The following is a 23,394-nucleotide window of genomic DNA, read 5'->3' on the forward strand; positions in this document are numbered from 1 at the left end:
GCAAATGTGGCAATATACTGTGGTTGATGCTGGGTGATTCCGTATTATAAAGATGACATTTTTAGCCAGCTGTAGTTTCAATGCTACCCCAATATAAATTTGAGCCTTTTAAAAAGATGACAAATGGCATGTATAAGACATAGGCTGAAGGTAGAGGTTATTAGCAAGCTAGTGTTAAAATCTGCAATCCCAACTCTTGGGAGACTGAATCAGCAGGTTTGCTGTGAATTTGAGGCCGTTATAGCCTACAGAGTAAGACCCTGTCTTACCACTCCTTATCTAAGAAAAGAAAACAGAATGCCAATGTCTAGTATAAAGCTGTAGTGACTAAGTCAGTGTTGTATACACAGCCAGGCTGATGGATGGGATAGAAGGCCCTGGAAACGTGTCCACCAGTGTTTATTCACTTGATGGTGATGAAGATCCTGAGCAGGGCTGTAATGAGCAATCTTTTGATCAGAAGACTAATAAAGGAATCTCAATCCATTACACATATTACAACCAAAAATACACTCCAGGCAGTTTATAGACCTGAATGTTAATGATAAAAAGGCTCTGAGAACATAACACAGGGAGACACTATCATGATCCTGGAGCAGGCAAGGCAAGGACTGAAGCAAGACCACAAGTGTAAAGTGTGCACAGGAAGAGAGCAGTTTAACAGCTAAATGGATTTGAGAAACAGCCAGGAGCTTCTGCCTGTCAGGAGAGTGTTCAGAACTGGAGAAGGGAGGTTGCAGAGAAGGTGGGAGAAGATAGTAGTAGAACATGCATAGGACTTGAATTTATGACGCAGTAAAAAACTAGACGAAAGGTTAAGACAGACTAAGAACAAAATTTTGGACACAACAGCAGTTGTCCATAAGGCATGGATTTGAAAGGCCTGTTTTCACTGGAAATCATTGAAGTCATGGAATGGCAAGATGTGGGCCAGTTTGAATTCTTAAACACTACTGAAACTTAAGCTAGTGCCGCTTCTCAAATCTTTTCAGCAGTGTCTGCTAAACCTTAGCATACTAAAGAATCAGATATCTTTTATTACCAAAGGATATATACCAGAGTATTCATAGTAGCCCAAGCCTAGAAACCACCCAAACTATGTTAATAGTAGAAAGAGAAAAGGATATTAGTAACAGTCAGTTAATGAATTTCAGTCCATTTGAACATTAAATCAGTATGGATTTCATGCTGAATGCCAGGCATTGCAGGCAGACAGGAACACAGAGCCAGGCATGAGTCATTCTTAGAGTCAGGCCTGTCAGTGTCTCAGGGGAGGCTGGAGGCCGAGAAGGTGGCAGAGAGGGTGCACTGGGAACACTAGTTCTTGATTTCTATTACTTGATCTGGATGCTGATGTAGAACTATAGATTCTTGGAGCTTTTTCTGACTAGTCATTGGGGCTTATGATTTATATACTCTGATGTATATTTTATTTCAATGCAAGGTTAGTGGAAAACTGACTGGTGACATTGGTCTGGTAGGTCTTTTGTTTCTGATTACAGGATAAAGTATTTTGCTGGAGGTCAGCTTCAGTTAGGGGGAGAGGTGTTTCTGGATGACTATATTTGACATATCTTCATATTTAGTATAGCTTTTCAAGTTATTCACATCACACGCCTAGCATGGTATCATCCAGTAAGTGTGTGTGTGTGTATGCATGTGTATGCATGTATATGCATGTGTATGCATGTATACATGCATTGCATGTGTGCATGCAGAGACCAGAAGAGGATATGAGGCGTTTTCCTCTGCCATTCTGTGCCTCATTTCTTGAGAACAGGGTTTCTCACTGAATCTTGAGGGCTTGTTGTAGGCTAGTCTGGCTAGCCAGTGAGCCTGCGGGATTTGCTTGCCTCTTCCCTAATGTTGGGGTTACAGCACTGTGATCATTCCTGGCTTTCCAGGAGTTGAGAATTTAAACTTTGGTAGGTCCTTGTGTTTTTAGAGCAAGCCCTCTTCCCAGCTCTCTGATGGACCTGTCCGCATTGAGAAGAACCCACTCGCTGTCTTTGTTGTTCCTTGTGCTGGCATTGCGTTCCAGATGAGGAATTTAGTTGTCCCATTCTGAAGTGAACCAGGCATGTCCACCTGTGACCGAGGGGCACATGTATCCCCGGATAGCTATGAGTGCAGCCCCACTAGATGACAGTGTCTTGTGGCAATGCCAAAAGGTTAGCAGTCGGATACTAGTGATGGGTTGTGACCATGCAGGAAGTGCAGTACTTTCTGTCTTTTTTAGATAGGCATGCTGATTCCTTAGATGAACTAAGGGTCCATCAGGCAAAGCAATGACATAGGATGTGGGGGATCACTTGTCATGGCTTACTTCTTAGCTGATGAACAAACATAGATTGTCTGTTTATAACCAATAATGTGTAATAAGCCTGCCTTTGTACAGAAAGTATGACTATAATGTGATACATTTTTATTCACATTCAAAGTTAGACAAAAGAACAAATGAATATGTAGTAGGTAAACATTTAGTGTACTTATGGGGTATCATGTGATATTTCAACGCATATATTTTGTGTAGTGTGTAAATTGGGTTAAACATATCCATCTTCCCAAACATTTATCGTTTCTTTAGTGGAGTAAAACATAAAACCTCTTCCAGCTATTGCAGCAGCACAGTCTGTTACTACTCTGTGCACTCCCCTGCTGTGGAGTGGGACCTCAGACCTCCCCTTCCGTTACCTGCGACTTGAGAGAGCAGCCTTCTCTTTCCTCCCTGATGTTCTTCTCAGCTCTCAGTGGTCCCATCCTACTCTCAGCGTTGTGAAGATCAGCTTGTCTAAATCCCACCTGTGAGGGAGAGCACACAGCACTTGTCTTTCTAAGCCTGGCTTGTTTCTCTTCACATAATCTTTAGTTCTGTGTAGCTGCAGGTGTAGAATTTCATCCTTTAAAAGTAGCTGCACAGTGTTTGTATACCACATTATACAGTGTCACATATTGGGGAAAAGTTACTATGAATATAGTACACATGGGTTGTAAACTTTCCTCTGCTTCAGTCACTGATTTGTTTCATGAGTTCCTGGAAATTCTTACCACCTGTGAGAGAGTGATTGCTTTCCCGTGTGCTCTTTGAGAGTTTTACTCCAGTCTTCATTGTTGCTTCCCTTTCAGAGCCAGGGCCATCATGTCTTGGCAGTATGCTCATGCCTGCCCAGGAGACCGCCTGGGAGGAGCTTATCCGCACTGGCCAGATGACACCGTTTGGTACCCCAGCCCCTCAGAAACAGGAGAAAAAGCCCAGAAAAATAATGCTGAATGAAGCATCAGGCTTTGAAAAATATTTGGCAGAGCAAGCACAACTTTCGTTTGAAAGGAAGAAACAAGCTGCTACTAAAAGAACAGCTAAAAAAGCTGTAGTCATATCCGAGTCAAGCCGAGCAGCAAATGAAACCAAGGCAGACCAGAGAAGCCAGGTGCTCTCTCAGACAGACAAGCGCCTGAAGAAGCACAGCAGGAAGCTCCAGAGGAGGGCGCTGCAGTTCCAGGGCAGAGTGGGATTGCCGAGCGGGAAGAAACCTTTGGAGCCCGAGGTGAGGCCAGAGGCCGAGGGAGACACTGAGGGTGAGGAGTCTGGGTCCTCTCCCACTGATGGGGAGGAGGAGGAAGAACAAGAGGAGGAGGAAGCGGTAGCCAGCCTGTCTTCTGATGACGTTAGCTATGAGTTGAAGCCTCTTCGGAAGAGGCAGAAATACCAGAAGAAAGTCCCGGTTCAGGAGTTCGACGATGACTTCATTCCAAGCTCTGAGGAGGAAGATGAAGCTATGGAAGGAAGAGGAGGAGGCCGAAAGGTAGCCAGGCGCCAAGACGATGGAGATGAGGATTATTATAAGCAGCGGTTAAGGTTAGTGTGGGGGGGAAGGGGGAGGGCACCCTAAAGATCTTAGCATTTTAGATTCCTAGGTCCCCCAGCTGTGCAGACGCTGGACTTGCTGCCTTAGCCCACAAGAACCTGGACATGGAGTCCTTAGTGGAGCTGGCCCCAAAGGTTTCAGTCTTTATTCTAATTGAGAGGCAAGTCTGGACTGAGGAGCTGAGGGGAAGGCTGGGCAAGAGCTGAGAGGGCTGACACTAGCTGCGTGTCTGGTACTCAGAGTTGTCGCCCTGCAGCAAGCGTCAGGAAGGGAAATGTCTTCCACCTTGGGTTTTTTCCTTGTGAGGTAGGATATTCACTTTAGAGAAATTTCCTTTAGAAAAAAGCTGAAACGCATGTTTTAGCATATGAGAGAAGATGTTCTTTTCCAAATACCTCCTCCCTTGACTGAGAAAATAGTTGTCTACAGACTTACAGGCTACTGTAATGCCAAGGGTACACTGTGCGCACAGCACACATCTCCTTGCCGCCCGCCATCTGCCAGTGCTGAGGCTGGGCTGGCTTTTACCATTACGACTTTGTCAGCACTTGGTATGAGCTGAGGGGGAGATGAGCGTCTGTGGGGTTACAGTCAGCATCTCGGGTGGGTTCTCTGAGACAGGAGAGCACTCCACATACCACAGGCACAGGGTTTCTACAGAGGTCAGAGGAGAAAAGGAACCAGGGCACCAGAGAAATATTACTATTGGGATGGCTTTGGCTAGTCCTCAGCAGTGCTTTTATTTCTCGGTGAGGGGAAAGCTAGTTGATAGTGTTTCTAGAAGAGTTCCATGTGATTTCCTGGGAAAGCTTGCCGATTGATTTTGTTTAGTTCAGAGCTGCTGTAACCCTAGTCCAAGCTCCAAGTACGTTGCATAACCTTTTCAGAGTTTCTTAAAGGTAACTCAAGGCCTAGTGCCACTGCCATTGTAGTAGCTCCTGTGGTGGTGCATAGAGAGGGAGGAGCCTATGCTGCTCATTTACCACCACGGCAAAGGTCAGTGTGCACTCCTATAGCTATACTGTTTGAGGAACACTGCTCAATACTCTCAAACAGTGAATACTGTCAGTCTTTACTGTAGGAAATTAATAAAAATGTTAATCATAGCATATTGATTATAAATGGAGCAATATATAGTCTTCTCATTAAACTGAGTCAATATTAAATGTATTTTAAACATACCAATTTATTTTGATTGAATTTTAAATATGGGTACAGTTTAATTTCATGGCAATAAGTTTTTTTAATAATGTTAAGATTGTAAAACAATTTATTATTTCCAAAGCCGTACCATAATCCATTTTTTGCTAAAGTTACAGTAAAATCTCGAATGAATTTAAGAAATACCAATAATTCTTAATTGCCACCAAAATACGATAGCTCTTAAAATTTTATAGCTAGTTATTAAGGCTGTTAAGCGGCAGATATACACATTGAAATGTTTATATTACATCTCCTTTGGTGCTCTTTCGATGGGGGGATGTTAAAAGAAAATAAAATGCTAAGGATTGAGAAACATATTAATGTTTGAAATTTGTCATTCATGGAATTCTGTTATGTACTGCTGATGTTTATAGACAGATGGAGTTGAAGTAGGAGTTCTTGAACTGAACAAGAACGTCAGGGTTGCTGATCACAGGATGACTTGAATCGTCAGAATAAACCCAAAGTTTCCAGTGTAGGAAATATATTTTTTTTAATTGTCTAAGGTTTTGGCATACCTGCTCTAGAACTGGACAGCCATAGTTGAAACCCTCCCCATTCTGATTAGGCTCAAGCTCTCAGCTCAGTCTTGGATGTAAACTGTGCGGTGCTATCCTTTCCTGTGCATTTCTTATCCGATCCTCAGGCTGGACCTGGGATCCGCTGTAGGTCAAATCTCTGAGTAGTCTTGAGCAGGAGCTATGCTTAGAAGCTGATGTTTGCGGACTCTTGCTCTTGCTGGAGGGACACAGGTATACTCCAGGACTGGCTTTTTTAACATGATGCTCATGCTCCAGACATCTCCAAGCTAAATAGACTTTCTGACACTGATAACACACCCTGTGCTTTGAATTATCTGTGTCCTGGCAAGACACAGATCCGATTGCCTAGTTAAGGCTGGATGCTAGGACAGAATAGTAATCCTTTCCCAGCGTGCTGGTCAAGTCAGCTGTACCTGTGCCTGGTGCTTGCTACCTGGATGATGTGTGCTCTTTCTGGTAAGGCGTCGGTAGCTGCTTGTTAGTGGGCATGAACAGATGTAGAACCTCAGTGTGAAGGAAGCAGTGAAGGAAGAAGAGGTGCGGAGGAGTCTTTGGAGGAGGTCCATCCTGTCACAGGGCCCTGCCTGCTCAACAGCTCAGATATGCTGCTGTGCTCCTTGTGCTCCATGGTAAATGTGCCTCAGATCCTCTGCTGTGTCATGGGAAATAGAATATTTCATGACAGTGGCAGGACATGCAGCTCAGCACTGCTCCCCTCAGAGACGTCAGACCCTGATCACACCACAGGAAAACACCCGAGAACAAGTCAGTGAAGCAGAGGTAGCATGTGCAGAGTGAAGGTGGGGGATGCACACTGTGTTTCAGCACGGTGGACAGATGTTTGGTAAGGGATATGTACCTGAGACATGGATTTGGGCTTCTCAACAGAGATGTCTTTACAGTTTCTATATATGTGACTTTGTGGCTTTCTAAATTACATTACTCAAAGGATATAACTTGTAAGGATTAAAGATTAAGCAGTTTAAAAATTAAGGAGAAATACATGAATTGGTTTCCTTTTTTATTGTAAAGAGTTTCCATTTGTAACTGAAAATGCACAGTAGTTTTAGGAGGTATGCTGCTTGTGTTTAACAGTGAAAGAAGTACTGATACAGTCAAATCAAGGCTGCATCCGCTCAGGCCCTGAGCAGGCATGGCTTATGTTGTTTTAGCATCCAGTTAGCACCTTTAGGAAACCTAGAGTTCTCTCTATAGGTGCCCTTGCTTTTGTCAGAGTGCTGAAGTTTCTTGACAGTCAGCCAGGGGGAAGGACAACTTAGATTCTAGCTAGGCTCTGGGCTTCTTTCCCTTCCCCTGCTTCTGGGAGTGGTGGTCTGTTTTCCAGGAGATCCAGGCCTTCTCTGGGGCTGGGAAAGAAAGCCAGCATCCCTCAGTGATGTCTGTTGTAGCTCCAGACGGTGAGTAAGGGGACGTCAACAGTGTTCCTACAAGCTATTTGCCTGAGATGGTAAAAGGGAACTGCTCTGGGCTCTGGCCTCCTTCCCCAGCAGTAGTCAGGCGAGAGGCATGGAGGGAGTTCATTTCCAAAGACTTTTGTTGTTGTTTTCTGTTGGCAGAAGGAAGTTAGCTTTATCGTTTTAACTTTAATTCCTATCTAGAAGCTAGCTATGATTGAAGTTGCCTGTACATCTGTAGTAAGGAGCAGGCACTGGAGCAGAACTTAGCAAAGACTGGTCCCTGACCCTGGGGGTGACTGTACAAGCCTAGCCTGGAAATCCCACCCAGAAACTTGTCCAAGAGTGCTGCGGTGCTGTCTGGGTTGGAAACTGCTAAGATTTGTATGGCTATTACTGTTTCTCTTCTGAGACCATAGCTTTTGACTGATTGGGTTCTCCAAAAGCTTTCCTGTGTGCCTTGACAATTGTGCGTATGTAAGAGAGGCTCTGGAGTAGAGTTGATGCCATTGGAAAAAATTGTTAATGTCGGGCTTTGAGGTGCAGTGCTTTCTCTATTCCCCCTAAACCAGATAATCCTCATCCAGCCCTCATCTCCTGTCAGTTAGATACAAGGGAGGTCAGAAGCCACCGTTTCAAGTGCCTGGTTTCATCTGGAGCACTGCGCTGCATGCTGGCACTTCAGCCAGAAGTTGGTTCCAGTTGATCCTTGTGCTTGGCTTACAGGCTTCCCATCTATTAATTGTAAATATATAGCAATATCAAGATGGGAAAAATCCTTACATATTTTTTCATTATTCCTGACTTTGAGTTTATACATACTTGTCTTTGCCTTGTTATGGTTATAGTGGCCCTCACAAATACATTATAATCAACTTGCCCATGGTCTCTCTGTTAAGAGCCAGAGCTAAGGCTTGAAGCTGGGAAATGTTGGAAATGTTGCCTTCCACTGTGGTTTGGTGGAAAGTACAGTGTCCATGTGTGACCACAAGGTGGTGCCAAGAAGCAGTACGTAGCTGCCTCTCTCATGGCTAAAACCAACTGAAACCTGGAATCTGGGAGGTGGAGATGGTTTAGGGAGATGGCTTCTTAAACTTTGGTCACTATCAGCAAAAGAAACAGCTCTTACCTCAAAAGACAGTAGGGGTGGTTTATTTTGGAGTGAAATATGAGAGACTATGGCTCAAAAACAGATTTAACTCACTTTAATACATTCTTGTAATTTTAAATTTTTATCTTTTTGTGCCTGATTTTTACTTTTATTTTATGTAACTAAACTAGAGTTGAAGTTGCTGATAAAGGCTCCTTTCATTGTGTAACGGCTACAGTGGGTCTTCAGTTGTCTCAGGCAACTAGAAGCTGATGCTCCCCTCTGCCCTCCCTTCCTCTGGAGCACTGGCTGGGCTTGTGCAGTCTGGCTGAGTTGGAGCTCAGTATGGAGATTTGGCTTGTGCACATGGCCATCTCTGAGGAGGAATAGGTTGTCCCTTGTGCTGCCAAGGGCCAGATCCTAAGAGGGTTCAGGTGAGCTAGGATGAACATTGAAGAGTCTCATTAGGAAGGTCAGAGTCCTCTAGGACTGTATGAGGAAGGATGGTATCTGGTGTGCTGACAGTGTGAGTAACTGCACTCCTCATTGTCCATCCCTCTCTTGGCTGAGGTACTGAAGAGCAGTGGGAAGGGGAGGCTGTGAGCAGTCCAGTGGCAGCTGTGTCTGCTGCAGGGACTCACAGCACTATCTCCAACATGGGTTCTCTCCTCACTGGGGGTAGGGAGTGTCAGTTCCACCCTGCCTGGGGTCCAGACTTTGTGCCGTGGAGCCTCTTTCTCCTCCTTTGCCAGCATCCAGTTTAGGCTGGATCATTTCTGCTCTTCTGATGGATCCTTGCTTGGACAGAGTGGACAGTCAGCAATTTTAGACTGTACATACTTAAGCAAAAGCTAAATTGATTTATTTACACTCTTTTAGAAGCCCTAATAATTTGATTTCTGAAAATATAAGATTAATGTTTAATCTAGATATGGTCTAGAAACCTAAATATGACAGTTTGAATATTGTTCTTAACATGTTTCCAGGGGCTTAATTCTTTATCAAGGAAATAAGCTTTCTTTTGTACTTTCTTCTTAGGAATCTAGATTTTAAAGAGAAAAGAAATCCCCCCTCCCAACCCAAACATGTTTTCTTAGAGAGTATGCAGGCTTTGAAATAATAAAGCCAAGACACAGATGAAGACTAATCCCACCTCCTGCTCTGTGCACACCTTTTATTCTCGGCTCAGGGCATAATTGTCTGCATCAGTCTTAATTTACTCTGTGAGATCTGGACTCCTAACTGAGGGTATTTCATCTGCTCAGATGTGCCAATTAAGTCCACCCAGATAGACCATAAAAAGGGAGAGAAGAAAAGTAAAACACTGAGTATCTCAATTTAGCAAATGAGACGAATCTGCAAGGGATTCTTAGCTGTCTGCAGCAGAAAACCTATTGCAGGGCACAAATGCAAACTGTGTTAGATACACAGCTTGCTGCCTGGGTACACTTCTAAAAATCAGACAGTTACCACTGTGCTGCTGCGGTAGAGTCTCTGTCAGGGAAACCACAATTTCACTGTTAACAGTGATTAGACTGTATGGTGTGTGTTTCCCCCATTTCGAGCCTTACATTGTGCTGGGCCCAGTGATCTTTGCAGTGTAAAGACAGTGGGGCGACCAGGGCAGTGAGGACAGTGGCGTTTGGGAGGGGCATACTCATGTTTTGACTCAGTTCCCGTTAATAGGCGTACTTTGTCCTGGTAGTGGGTTGGTGTGGGCAGTTGTGTCCATCGATTTGTCTGGTGTTAAGTGTGTCTCTCGGGATGGTTCAGCTCAGATCATCTGTAGTCAGAATTGCCAAGCAGCTGTTCTGTGACTTGGGAGAGCCTGTAGGTGTCAGGTGACAGTGGGTTGTAACTTTGCCTATGCAAGATGGGGGTGGAGTCACCCTGCGATCTGAAGCAATCTGTAGCATTGCTGATTTTTTTCATAATAAACTTTATTATAAAATCTTGTAAAACGCTCACACATAGGAATTAACTAGGCCCAAAGTTTGTATGTTTGTACAGAAGGCCACTGTGTACTGCTGATGTTAAGATGGAAGTTGAAGGTGTGAGATTTGGCCTGCCCTCATTATAAAGGTCATCACCTGATCCTTTGGCTGGAAGTTTGGAAATCACCCACTGAGAGACACTGTAATGTAACCAAGAAGGGGGATCCTGGGGAGCCTGCTGGACTGGGCTAGTGTCTGGTGTACATCTCCATTGCCCACAGCTTGTCTCTGGGGAAAATGTCAAACATCTATCCTGTTAAAGGAGTTAATAAATGAACTGCCTAGGTTAGTGCCTGGGATACAGTGACACCAGTGACCTCGGTCACTGTAGAAGCACTTTTTTAAATATATAAGATATACATGTGATATCAAAGTTTGTCCAGGGGCCTAGGAGATAGTTTGCTGGGTTAAAGCTCTTGTCATACAAACCTGATGACCTTAGTTTAGTTCCTGGAAGTGAAAAGCTTTGTGTGGTGTTGCACATCTGTGGTCTAGCACAGGGAAATGGGAGGTAGAGACAGGAGAAGCTCCTGGAAGCTCACAGGCTGGATAGCCTGGGGTACACTACCTGCACAGTAGCATAAACCATGAGCAAATCTTTGCCACAGCTGAAGAAGAGAACCAACTCCTGAAAGCTGTCTATACGATGCCCTGAGGGGCACAAACTGACCCTGTCACTGCCAACAGAAAACATGTCCAAGGCCAGCCAGCTTTCACGGCTCAGTTGGAAGTCATAGGCCAAGAAGATAGAGCATCAAACTGGCAACTGGTAGCCATGTGAGATCATGTTTCATCTATAAAACAGGAATGGGAATTGTACCCTGCCAAGGGAGACAAGACTACAACAGATAAGACCTCAGGCAGGAGCCTGTAACTGTGGGCAGTTCTCATGCCACAGGCAAAGGTTCGTATGAACTAGGAAGAACCTTAGAAAGAAGTCTTGTGAAGAGCCATGAAGATATTACAGATGCTGTACAAATGAGATGATTGATCTCAAGTAAAAGGCAGCTTAACAGTTGAGGTTGGTATGTATAAATAAGTATACCCGTTACAAGACTTAGTTTTATTATTGTTGTGCTTTTTGTATCGTTCACACTTTTTTGATAATTAGATTACCAATGTGAGCACCTTTGTTGTGGTTGTTTCTCCTTTGTAAACACTAGGGGGCGCCAGACCGCTGCCCAGGTAGGTCAAGGTTATACTGTGAGTCCCTATGGTGCTGCTCTAAAAGTCCCTTTCTTGAGGCTCTTCTGTGGTCTTCCATGGCTTGCTTTTTAGACCCTTTGCTATCTTTGATAGAGGATGTCATACCTGGAATGGGATCTTCTGTGCTCGAGGGGGGTCAGGTGGCATAGAGTTTAGATCTGACTAGCCCAGGTGTGCATTGCGTAGTTTTTGTTGTTTGTTTACTTGTTCTTTATTATTTTTTTCTTTTTTGAGACAGTCTCCTGACTGGCCTCAAACTATGTATTTGATATACCATGAGCTCCTGATCCTTCCTGTTCTACCTCCTCAGTGCTGGGACAGTGGCCTGCACTGTGACCCTGGCTGCAATAGATGCTTTGAATGTTTGTTTATTATTCTTGTTTAAATTATAGTTAACTAATATTTTTTGACTTCCTTTTTTTAATTTTATTTTATTAAAAATGCACTGGAGAGATGGCTTAGCAGAAGAGCAGTTGCTGACCTTCCAGAGGACCTGGATTCAGTTCCCAGCATCTGTAGGGGCTTGTACAGTTGTCTAGAACTCTAGTTCAAGGAAGTCCAACACCCTCTTCTGGCCTCTGTGGGCATAAGGCATGGAAGTGTCACAGGCAGTAGGCAAAACACCCATACACACAATAAAATAAAAGTAAATTAAAGTTTAAAAATTAAAAAAGGTTTGTTTTTAGCATATGAGTATTTTTTGGCTGAATAAATATATGTGTACCACCTATGTTCCTGGTGTCCATGAATGTCAAGAAAGGGGTGCCATCCCCTAGAACTGGAGTTACTGATGACTGTGAACTACCATGTGGTTTATGGGAACTGAACCCAGATCACCCTGCAAGAGCAACAAGTCCTTTTAACTGCTGAGCCGTCTCTTCAGCCTCAATTTTACAGCTTTTATTTTTGGTAAAGGTTACATAGTTTTATCAGATGCTACCTAATATGTATGTGGTTTCTTTAAATGTTGTACACACAGTATCTCATTTGGCCTTTGTAGCAGAGCACTGTGGAGCTCTTTGCATGTTTGAGGACATGAATATGACAGTGAGGAATGATGTTTTCTGGAGTTAGGCCCTCCTTCCCAGTGAAAGTCTCTGAAACAGCACTCTTGTCTGTGTCTGGTTCCCTCTTCTCAGTGCTCGTCTCGCAGTGGGTTCTACTCTAGTGGCCACCACTGGCGTCATCGGACTGGGTTACAGGAAGTAGGACCTCCCAAGAGAACATGGTACTCAGTGTTCAGTTTGCTTGCAGCTGCAAATACCAGGACAGCATGAAGGAAAACACAAGGGTGAGCTCATCCCAGGCATCATTCCCGCCCTATTGATACAGACACAGACTGGAGGTAGCAACGCCATTGCTAGCCCAAGAAGGGCTCTTTTCTGCATTGTGGAGTATTTTCCCATCCTTTTCAATTGATCCTGGGCAAGCTTGGAACCAAAACTAGGGTCCCTGATTCTTCCTACTGGGTAGGATACAGAAACCAGTTTGCCTGTAACCAAGTGGATGCATTGGGGAATCTGAAAATTGAGCTCAGTTTTGAAAAATAAGAAAATTTTGTTTTATGAAATTGTTTTTAATTGTTCAAAGTGATGAGTTTCCCTTTTTCTCTTTTTAATTTGTTGTTATTCTAAGATTCTAAGAATTTCTCTGACATTGTAATTAGCTCCCCTCTTGCATGGATCATTCTTGTCCCAGACTATAATAATGCTTATTAGTAGGCAAAGTAAGGTCTGGGGCTTTAGGGTTAGGTGGGTGGGAGTAAGAAAGCAAGCAACAGTGTCTAAATGAGGTAGAACAGGAAGTGTCTAGAAATCATCATTTCTGGATGATCCACTTATGTTGTTTTCAAACTACACTTCTCTGCACCTGTCTTTCTCGTCCCAAGCTCCATTCTGAGCATTGTTCATTGCTCAGCATTTATTTAGTGTCTGTGGGAGCTCTAGGGCATCGTGCCAGTCTCTGGCCTCTGGCTCTCACTAGAATTGGGAGACAGATAAGGATCTCAGGATATGATGACAGACTCTGATCATGAGACCTCCTGTGTGCCTAGGATGTCCTAGAATTAGGATGGTACTTGGTAGACCAGATGCCTAAGTCTACTTGGTCAGGAACAGCTTCCTCTACGGCAAAGGAACATGGTATCTGAAGGGTCTGACAAGTGTGAAGATGTACATGTTTGGAGGACGTAGGCTGATGGCTGGATATTCAGTTGAAGTGGACCAAGGCCACGGCATTATGCACCCAGCTGTGTCTTTCCATTTATGAAATCCAACTCTCCTTGGAATGCTAGAAATTCGAAAACAAACTAATAGTAAGTAGTGGCATTTAGCTTGCAGGAATGTTCTTAGGGTTTCATTGACAAAGCACCCTAGCAGCTATGTGGGCCTTCATGTAGTTGAGCTGGTTAATCGGGATCTGGGATGCTTCTGACAGACATTATTGCAGCATTAGCCCCAGATCCCAGAGCCTGGCCAGGGTCTCATTCCTGCAGGCGTGTAGGGAAGCCAAGGAGTGTTTTCCGTGCCTGCATCTGATGAGAATTTAAGTTTATGTTTCTCCCTGGCTTCCCCTCTCAGTGGCTGCCAGTGGAATCGGCAGCAGGCTGAATGTGGTGGTTGTATGAGGAGTTAGGAGCTCTGCCAGGGAACACCAGGCACGTTAGCTTTATGTGGCTGCAGCTGTGACTATTACATGTGTGGATGTTTTAAAATGAGAGGATGGAGAACATGAAAAAGTTATTCTTTCTGAAAAACGTAAATGTTGGACCATTTACTGCCACCAGCCAATTTTTTAGTAATTCTGCATGTGCCTTTTGTTACTGTCATATAAAAGTCAGCTGTAATCCAGACAGCATATACATTTATGGTCAAATTTCTATTTCTGTCTTCGGTGCTGGAGATTGAATCTAGAAGCTTATACATTCTAAGAATGTGCCCTGCCATAGAGCTACAGTCCTAATCCATAGCAAACATTTTTTTTTTTTTTAATTTAGATATTCAGGAGGTGTTTTCTGAAGGTCACATCATTGGTAATGATTCACTGTTTATCAGGTGTCATAGCTTTTGCTGACATATTCATTCCTTCTAGTAGTTCTGTGAAACCTTTGAGGGCCAGTGCATTACTGAACATAGATTGTGTGGAAATGCATATTGCCTCTGCTTCCCCTCTGTAAACTGGTAGTTCCCTTTACAGATTGGGCATGGCCATGTCAACAAGCATGCACAACCACACACAATTCTTAGTTCAGCACTTAGGTTCTCGCTCTTGTGTGGACTGCTTTGCATGTGGCACCTCAGTCAGCCCTTCATATAGCCCAGTGAAGCAGGCGTCACTGATTTTTCCAAGGCTCTTTGGGGATACTTAGTTGTAAGATTAAGTTTCTTGCTGAGGGTTAAGGGTGCCCATCATGGTTAGCTCTGGAATGTTCTCCAGAGGTTCATGTATTTAGCAGCTATAGCAATGTTCAGTGGAGTTTTGGGGAAGTGGCTCTGACCTCACACATACATTAATCCATTGTTGGTCATACTTTGATGGGTTATTGAGAGGTGGGACCTTGTGGAAGGGAATAAGCTATGCCTATCCCTTCCTATCTTTTTCTGTTTCCTGGCCACCTTCACCGTGAGATGAGCTGTTTGGCCCCTTCTCATGCTCCATGCCACTGTGCCTTTTCCAGAAAATAGTGGAGCCGGGTGGCCATGATGTGAACTCTGAAGCTATGAGTCAAAATAAGTCTCTCTTTTTAAAGTTGACTTTCTGAGGTATTTTTGACAGTGACAGAAAGGTGACTTGCATGTAGCAGGTTTACTTCTAGCCAGTCTGTAACCCCACTGTATGGGGCTTGGGCGTTTGTCTCTTCCTGTGCAGGATATTAGCCCCTTCATATCTGCTGGCCAACAGATTGCTCAGTCTTCTGGGCTCTAGGCCAAGCTGGATTCTAGAGGTCATGTTGAAAAGGGCACTTCAAGAAGATGATGGGGCTAGAGGGATGGCTCAGGATGTAAAAATGCTTGTGTCAGCCTGTCCATCTGTGCTTGGCCCTGGAACCCGTATAGGGGTAGAAGGAGAGAACCCACTGGTAGACATTGTCTACCTCCACATGCACACCATAGCATGTGTGGATCTAACTTACTCGTGTATACCCCCACCAACAGAAAGTTCCTGCTGGCACCTTGGGTGGAGAAGCCACTGTTTCACTGCTTTGCTGCTTTTTCTTTTTCTTGGAAGAGCTGGTGTGGAGCCCAGGCCCCAGGCCACATGTCACACAAGTGCTCCATAACCACACTACAGCTTTTGGTATTTGGGTGGCTACAGCTCTCCTACCTTTCCTGAGTATGCCATGCCCTTCTTGGGGGCACTCCTTAGATGGTGAGCCCCAGTCTACGTAAGGAAGTATTGCTGCCTGTAGCTCCGCCCACATGTGCATGAGGTCGTATTTTCTGTGTTTTAGATTCTTCTGGGATGATTTGTCTTCACCGTGGTTCAGGTGCTTGTTGACTGAAATGATTTAGCCCCACCACCTTTGCTCATTCTCTGGCCAAATGTTAAATGCTGTCATCTTTCTCTATGGAGGGGAAGCTCTGGAATGTAATCATTTCTGTGGTGGCTTATGTGGTTTCCTAGGTGCTGGGTTCTGTGGCAACAGGATGCCTGCATGTATTAGGACAGAGAGAGGAAGGCAAGATGAAAAGATGCAGTCTTGTCAATGCAGGATGATGTGGTGGGAAATTTAACAGCCACAAACATTGAGTGGTGGAGTCTAAGGAAATAGCTGTTACCTGTGAGTGAAACTGTGCTGTGTAGTATGGCAAGGCCATTGTTCATCATGTGCCAGACTGCCAAAGCCAGAGCCTTCTGGGATTTCTGTTTCCCTCCCTGCAGAATTACTAAAGATAAATGCCAAATGAACTCTTTAAGTGCCAGGGATAGCTTTTGTGATTCTTGGAGTGTCACCTTAGCACAGAATTTGCTGAGTAGAGGTGCCTTACTTTATAGATATCTGATGCTTAGTTCTGCTGCTCAGGGTTTGGTGCCGAGGATTATCTTATTACCTGAAACGGGAGCACATTGCAGATTTGTGCAGCACAGCTACTGCTCCTTTCCAGCGTGTTCTCTGGACAGGTCCTGCAACTCCAAGGCTGTCATGACATTATTGACATGTGAAGCTAGGTAAGAGTTTTCCTACAAGATTGGGCTGACCTAAATTTGCCATGCTGCCTTTTCTGTAGTCTCCTCAGCCAAGAACTGAACTCTAGTCACCTTTAGGATAGGCAAGAGTCACTGCACTCCTGGGGAGGACATGTGTGGTAGTGTGCCTAGCAGCTCTGGGCTCCCCTTACGGGAGGCCAGCAGGAGGCCTCTGTAATGACCAGGTGTGTCTCTAGACATTGTCAGAGTGGTCTCGGTGCACGGGAAGGGAACTGTTGTCCCTGTTGAGAACCACTGAGGCGCACCATTGCACTATAGTAAACGTGAAGATGACTCAGGAATCAGCAGAACAGAGGTTGTTGTGGTCACCCAGAGGACTCACTAGGTCAGCTGCATGGAGGTAATTGTTCAGGAAGACAGCTAGGAAAGGGGAGAAGAGGTGGTCTTTGGAAGTGTTTGTGTAAAGAGGTGCCACGGTAGACTGTTCCCACCCAGGACAGTTCCCACCCCCATCTAGTGCTTTCTTACTGAGCACAGGTAAGTTATGTACTTTGAAGAGCTGACTTGAAGGATGTGATTGCCCATCTGCTAGTGGCCTCTGAGTGGGCTGCTTGCCCATCTCAGGCCTGTGGGCCTCTGCAGTTCTGTGATGGGTTCTCCAGCCAGCATGTGCCCACCTTCACCTCATATTTTCTCAGCTTCTGCAGACATCCTCTGCTCCTCTTGCATAGTCATTAGAAGGTAAGCCTGTGTGCACTGCTCTTGTGTTCAAGCTTTTGGTTGGAGGGAGGCAGTTATCAGTAGTCAGGCTTGCTTCCATTTCTACCACGTTGTAACATTGAGAATGTCAGTGTATGCATGCTAAGAAAGTCAGAACTTCTTTAAGTACTGGAATCCAAGGTTATTTACTCTGGTAATTGTTTTTCTTTTTACTCACAACAGCAGTGTTCATTATAGTTGTAGGGATGAGTTAGTCTAGTTAAATGGCTGCATCCTTCATATGGCTGTGGTGTGTTGCAGGACTTCATAGCTTGTTACTGTCTGTAAAACAAACACAACATCATGCTTCTGAAATGCCAATGTTCATCTTTCCTTTCAGTTTAAGTTTATGTGTCTATATCACATTCTTTCTAAGTGATGATTGTCAGTGCCTGGCACTGCTGATCCTCTTAAGTTGAGTAATTAGAAAAATTACCTGTTATAGCAATTTTGAACAAAAATTGTTTTTTTTTTCAAAGTAATGTGTTTTTATCCTCTGACTATTATTTTCAGCAGAGAAATACCAGTTCTAAATACAATATGCTCTTGTTAAACTGTATTACCATTTTGAAAATGCTCAGTTAATATTGAAAATTTCCTGAGTCTGTTCTGGGATGAAAGTCATGTATCTTCGAAGCTTGTAGAGGAGTTTCCCCTTAGGGTGTGCTGAAGAGGAGTGACTGGTGTTGATAATGAAATGAGAGGTAGAGGAATCTTTGTCGAGTAGCTGTAATAATTCAAGTAAGAATTGACTCGAGGGGGCACGAGACAGAGTTGGTTCGTAGATGTTAGTGTTGGGTAGTGATGGCATAGAAGCCTGAACGGCCGTTCTGGTTCGCCTGTTCCTTTCCAGTGCATAGTCTAGAGCTGTCTCTTTTCATCGTCTTATAATCGAACTAATGGAAATGGAATTTGTTTTTCACGGTAGGAGGTGGAACAGGCTGAGGCTGCAGGACAAAGAGAAACGCCTGAAGCTTGAAGATGATTCTGAGGAGAGTGATGCCGAATTTGACGAAGGTTTCAAAGTGCCGGGTTTTCTGTTCAAAAAGCTCTTTAAGTACGTGCCATTTGTTCTGTTGTTCTGTTTGTCATCGAGCTGTTGTGGACAGATTAACATTTAGGAATTACAAGTAGTTACCTGTGGGCCCTGAAGGTACTTGCAGCAATTTATTGCAAATCCAGATGCTGTCAAATGAAATTTTAGCCACATGCTGTTCATTAAAATTAGATGATAATAAATTGACTAAGGTGCGCATTGGGTATGTTTGTAAACTGATGAATCTGTATGGACTTGTCTCAGTAGACTAAAAGCAACGCATTTAAAAGCCTCTGCATCAAATTATGTTTTTGCTCTTAGTAATTTTAAGTCGCCAAACCTCTCATTTTAAGAATTAGATTAATTTATTTAAGAAGATTTATATTTTAAAATCAAGAAGAGGTGTTACAGATATTAAAATCAAACCTTGGAGGAGCTTGTTATTTTTAGTTCTGTGTGGAAACAGAATTGTTGATTGATTTCTGAGGGCCTTGTCTCGTACCTAAGGGATAATATTTTTGAAGTGACCAAGTGTGCATCTGAATATTTTATGTGGACATCTTTCTACATAATGTCAAAAGGTAAGACACAGACAACACCTCGAGGATCGAGTTGGTGTTGGAAGCTGACTTAAGTTCCCTGTGTAAATGGCTGAGTGCTCTGATGACCGGAAGCTGCCTAATGGACGCATGCTTGGTATGTATGACTGGGCAGGACTTGCGTGGTGAATACGCACACCAGGGGCATTTCCAGTCTCCTCACTTTCAGAGGCTTTAGCTGTGCAGAGGAAGTGAGCCATTAGACAGCTTCTTTCCTTTTCATATCATCAATTCATAGAGCAGTAAACTTCTTTCTGTGAGAAGATGAAGTTTAATGTCCTGTATAGATTAATTCAGCTGTCAGCCATGCCCTAAACGTATGGAAGGTATCTACTTAAAAATAGCATGCTCTTCATATTTCTTCTCAAAGAGCTTATTTATGCTTGTGTGGTGTGCATATATACACAATAAGCACTGTGATCCTGAGAGACGTCAGGTGAGATCAAGACCTACAAATAATATTTATTTATTAGATTATTGTGTTGGAGGATGGAATCCAGAGCTTTGCTCATGGAGGCAAGTGCACTACCACTCAGCATCCCCACATTACAATTTTATGTCCAGTTGTAATGGCTTTCTGGATTGGAAGCATTTGGGGTGGGGCAGTAAAGAGTAGATATTTATCTCATTAAGCACATAGCAAAACCAGGTCCTAACTGAAGTGGCATGGTTGGGTGGTCTGACTAGAGGAAGAGGAAAGCCGTTTCTGGTCATTTCTGCAGACAAGCCAGTTCATAGCTCAGAAGGCAAATGGTTGGTTCTGCTCCCAGTGAAAAGGAACTATAGAAAGGTAAATAAAGATTACACTTATTGGCAAGCCTTTTTATTTTCTCTGACAAAATTGTTTATTAAGGAACAAGTGAAATAGTGTCCATATTGTACTAGCAAAGAGAAATACCAAATTATACTGAAGGTGATTTCACAAGGACAGGCTGCTGCTGATCAAAGTGAGCTGGCAGGAGTCGAGTTGAATGCATAGTTTAGTATAAGTGTCAGATTTTCTAGCAAAGCAATTTCACAGGTAACAGCATCAAACTTTGCTTTATTAAGTGTATGTAAGAGTCAGTATATTGGCTGTTAACTTTATTATAATTAATATAAATACATGCTTATTAGTGTTCTAAATTTTTCTCAATTATGACTTTCTGGAAAAATTCTGGTTTGTATCTACAAAAATAATTTAAAATACTTTATAAATAATACTAGGGGCTGGTGAGATGGCTCAGTGGGTAAGAGCACCCGACTGCTCTTCCGAAGGTCCGGAGTTCAAATCCCAGCAACCACATGGTGGCTCACAACCATCCGTAACAAGATCTGACTCCCTCTTCTGGAGTGTCTGAAGACAGCTACAGTGTACTTACATATAATCAATAAATAAATCTTAAAAAAAATAATACTAGATTTCATATTTTCTACTGTAAGAAAATGGAGGATAGATAGAGACTGTGTTTTTAAAAAGTTAATTATGTATGTGGATTCTTTGCCTATATGTATGCTGTCTGCATGCAGTGCCCACAGAGGCCAGAAGAGGGGGCCAGGTGCCCTGGAACTGAGTTCTAGTGGGTGGTGAGCTGCTGTGCAGGTGCTGGAAACCACACCCAGGTCCTCTGCAAGAGCAGCAAGTATTACTAACTGCTGAGCTCTCTCCAGCCTCTCATCTCTGCCTCTTTTTTTTTTTTTTTTTAAAGATTTATTTATTTTATGTATGTGAGTACACTGTCACTGTCTTCAGACACACTAGAAGAGGGCATCAGATCCCATTACAGATGGTCGTGAACCACAATGTGGTTGCTGGGAATTGAACTCAGGACCTCTGGAGCCATCTTTCCAGCCCTGATCTCTGCCTTTTTTATGATTAAGTTTTAGCCAAGCCAGTTTACTGCTAAGTTGTGGATATATTTTTTATTCTATTTACTACATTCAGTGAAATTGAATTAACAGGGCATATCTGTACCCCAGGGAGTCAGGAGGCACAGTTTTCCATTTAAGTGCTATTTTCTGCAAGATAATGTTTAACTTCTAAATTTCAGTTTTGAAAGTTTGCCCAGCAAATGTATTCATCTGTATAATTTAACAACCTTATGAAAAACTTCAATTTGTTTTGACCTTACCCTCCACTAAGCTAGTAAATGCAATCCTGGGTTAGTGTGACAATGCCAAGATCCAACACTTCTGTGTGGTTATTATCTGATGCTTCGGTCCCTTGGGGAGAAGAGAGTTTAGTAATTTCCTTGCTGTTGTACAATAATTTAAAAATACCATTTAACTTCCTAAAGAGTAAAATGTATAATGCTTCTCAAGGATTTTGAGAACTAGATTCTAACCCGTTTTCATTTTAACTGTGTGGTTGTTTTATGGTGTATACGACTCAGAATGGAAAGCAATAAAACCCAGGGCCTTCACTGGCTCAGGAGCCAGAGCCTAGATCTCCAGAGCTCAGGTCTTCCGTCCTTACTCACCATACACCCTGCTGACCAGGGTGAGCACACTTCCATTGTCAATGAATAGTCTTCCACTGAAGTTTGAGGTCCTATTTATGGTGTGGGTTGGGGGAGCTAGCTCCTTACCCAGGCTTTGTACAGTCTCTGGCTGGTGAGATTCAGTTCCTGGGCTGCTTTGTAACTATTTCTCCTTCAGTTATTTCTGTATTACTTCTCACCTTGTGTAAACAGCCCATTGTGCACCTTCTGACCCTTGGGGTTTTAGGTAGGAGATGGCAAAACACCTGGCCCACTGTTGCTGATTCTCCAGGGTCACATGGAATCTAGTGTCCTTTCCTAATTCCTCAGTTGCTGGTTTCTGAATTCTTACCATTTTAATAAAATTTGGACCCAAGGGAAAGAAGAGTGTTGGCCCTGTGTTGGGTGGATTGATTTCATGGTGGTTGCTAGGAGATCCTGGGCCTGCTTGGAGCTGCTCCCATGGCGTCTCTGCTTTGATAGGACAAGGCCAGTGCCTAGAATCCAGCCATTCTGGACTGTGAGTGCAAACAGTCTATTTTGTTTTGTTTTCTTTATTTTTAATTTTTATTCTTTTGAGACATGGTATTATCATGTAGTCTAGGGTGGTCAAAACTTGCAAGCCTCCTGCCTTAGCCCCTTATGTGTTAGGATTATGGGTACGTAAAGCCAGATTTTCTTCCAAGTCAAGACTAACTGAGCCTTGGCATGCTGGGCAGTCTATTTTCTGTAAAAGGGACTGACCGTAGTTTTATAGGATGAATAGCATCTCTGACTTCTGTTCACTAGGTCCTAATTGTTTTTTGCCACTTGAAAAAAAAAATGTCTGTTGATATTGCCAAATGGCCCAAGGGAGCAAATTATCCCTGCTTCAGGACTGCTCTGCTAGATTTTTCCAAAATGGGGTCACTTTGGAGTCATATAGTTCTGGATTTCAACTTTGTTTGTATGTCACTCTCCTCCCCAACCCCTCCCTCTTTTCCTGAGCCTTTTCCTTCCTATAAAATATGCCACCAACACCCCCTGGAGCCTGCCTAGTCCAGAGCCTCCCTGCAGATATGTTTGTTCAGTGGGAGTCATTGTGGTCCCAGGGCATGCGATGCGTTTATGGGACTTTTCAAATTGTCTTATTTTTATACTTAATTGGGTTTTGATTTTTTAATTCTTTCTCCAAAGTGTATTTATTATAATTAGTCAAACTAATAAGCAGTAAGTGTCTCAGAATTTTTCTTACACATGAGCAATGATGTTACCACCAGATTCACACTTAATTGACTTAATACTGAGAGAAAATAATGGCACATCTACTGAAAGGAGTTAAGTAGCAGCTCACCAAGAACCAAGGTCTGCAATGAGATGGGCTCATTTGTCTGACTGTGTGTCTGTCTGTTCCTTATCTCCCTCCCTCCCTTGTTTCAAGGCAGACCTGGAACTCCTGGAATTCTGCCCTAGCCCGCGTCCTGCAGCTACAGACAGGCCCATCTCAGAACATTATCTCAGTAGGCAGTAAAGTTGGAGTGATGAGCCTACCTTCTCGTACTGTGGGAACAGCCGTAGCTTTGGTGTTTTCTATGGGCGGATTGTCCTTTGGCTTTTATCATAAGTGGGTTTTGCTTATGTTTTTTTAATTTGGCAGATAATCTTCATACCATTCTATGGTATCAGGTCATTATTCACTACTGAAAATATTTTTGTTTTATTACTTAAACACAAAACAGACCTTAGAGGTTTCCAGGGTTGAGTGTGTAAAATGCTAAAGAAAGGAAAATACCAGTTGGATTTTTTTTTTTTTTTTGAGAGGGGAAAGGGAGATACTGTTTTATTTACTTAAAATCCTTATTTAAAATTTTATAGTCCTGGCCTTGTAACTTTTGTTAAAATCCTTGAGTGCTTTGAAATACTAAAAGACCTATTGTGCTGTTTGTCCTTTATAAATAGTTCTTTTTTTACATCTGTTAATTGTGCAACAGAATCATCTGTTACACACTAATTTTAACAACGATTCTATTACTCATACTTGCTTATGGCCTTAAATTTTAATTGAATTTTCCCTAGTAAAAGATAATATGATTACAAA

The 23,394-nt window shown here is 43.2% G+C and overlaps 1 protein-coding gene across 3 annotated transcripts in view; it reads left to right on the forward strand.

The window, feature by feature from the left end:
* Ercc6 (ERCC excision repair 6, chromatin remodeling factor) overlaps positions 1–23,394 on the forward strand; it is a 65,869-nt gene that overhangs the window by 9,697 nt on the left and 32,778 nt on the right. For all 3 annotated transcript variants that reach the window (XM_021182209.2, XM_021182211.2, XM_021182210.3), the window contains exons 5-6: positions 3,127–3,856; positions 18,152–18,280. In XM_021182209.2, the coding sequence (XP_021037868.1) occupies positions 3,127–3,856; positions 18,152–18,280 (859 nt within the window). The remainder of the gene's footprint in view (positions 1–3,126; positions 3,857–18,151; positions 18,281–23,394) is intronic.

Source organism: Mus caroli, unplaced genomic scaffold, assembly GCF_978045245.1.
Source record: "Mus caroli unplaced genomic scaffold, Mus_caroli_1 scaffold_12, whole genome shotgun sequence".
NCBI classification, from domain to species: Eukaryota; Metazoa; Chordata; class Mammalia; order Rodentia; family Muridae; genus Mus; species Mus caroli.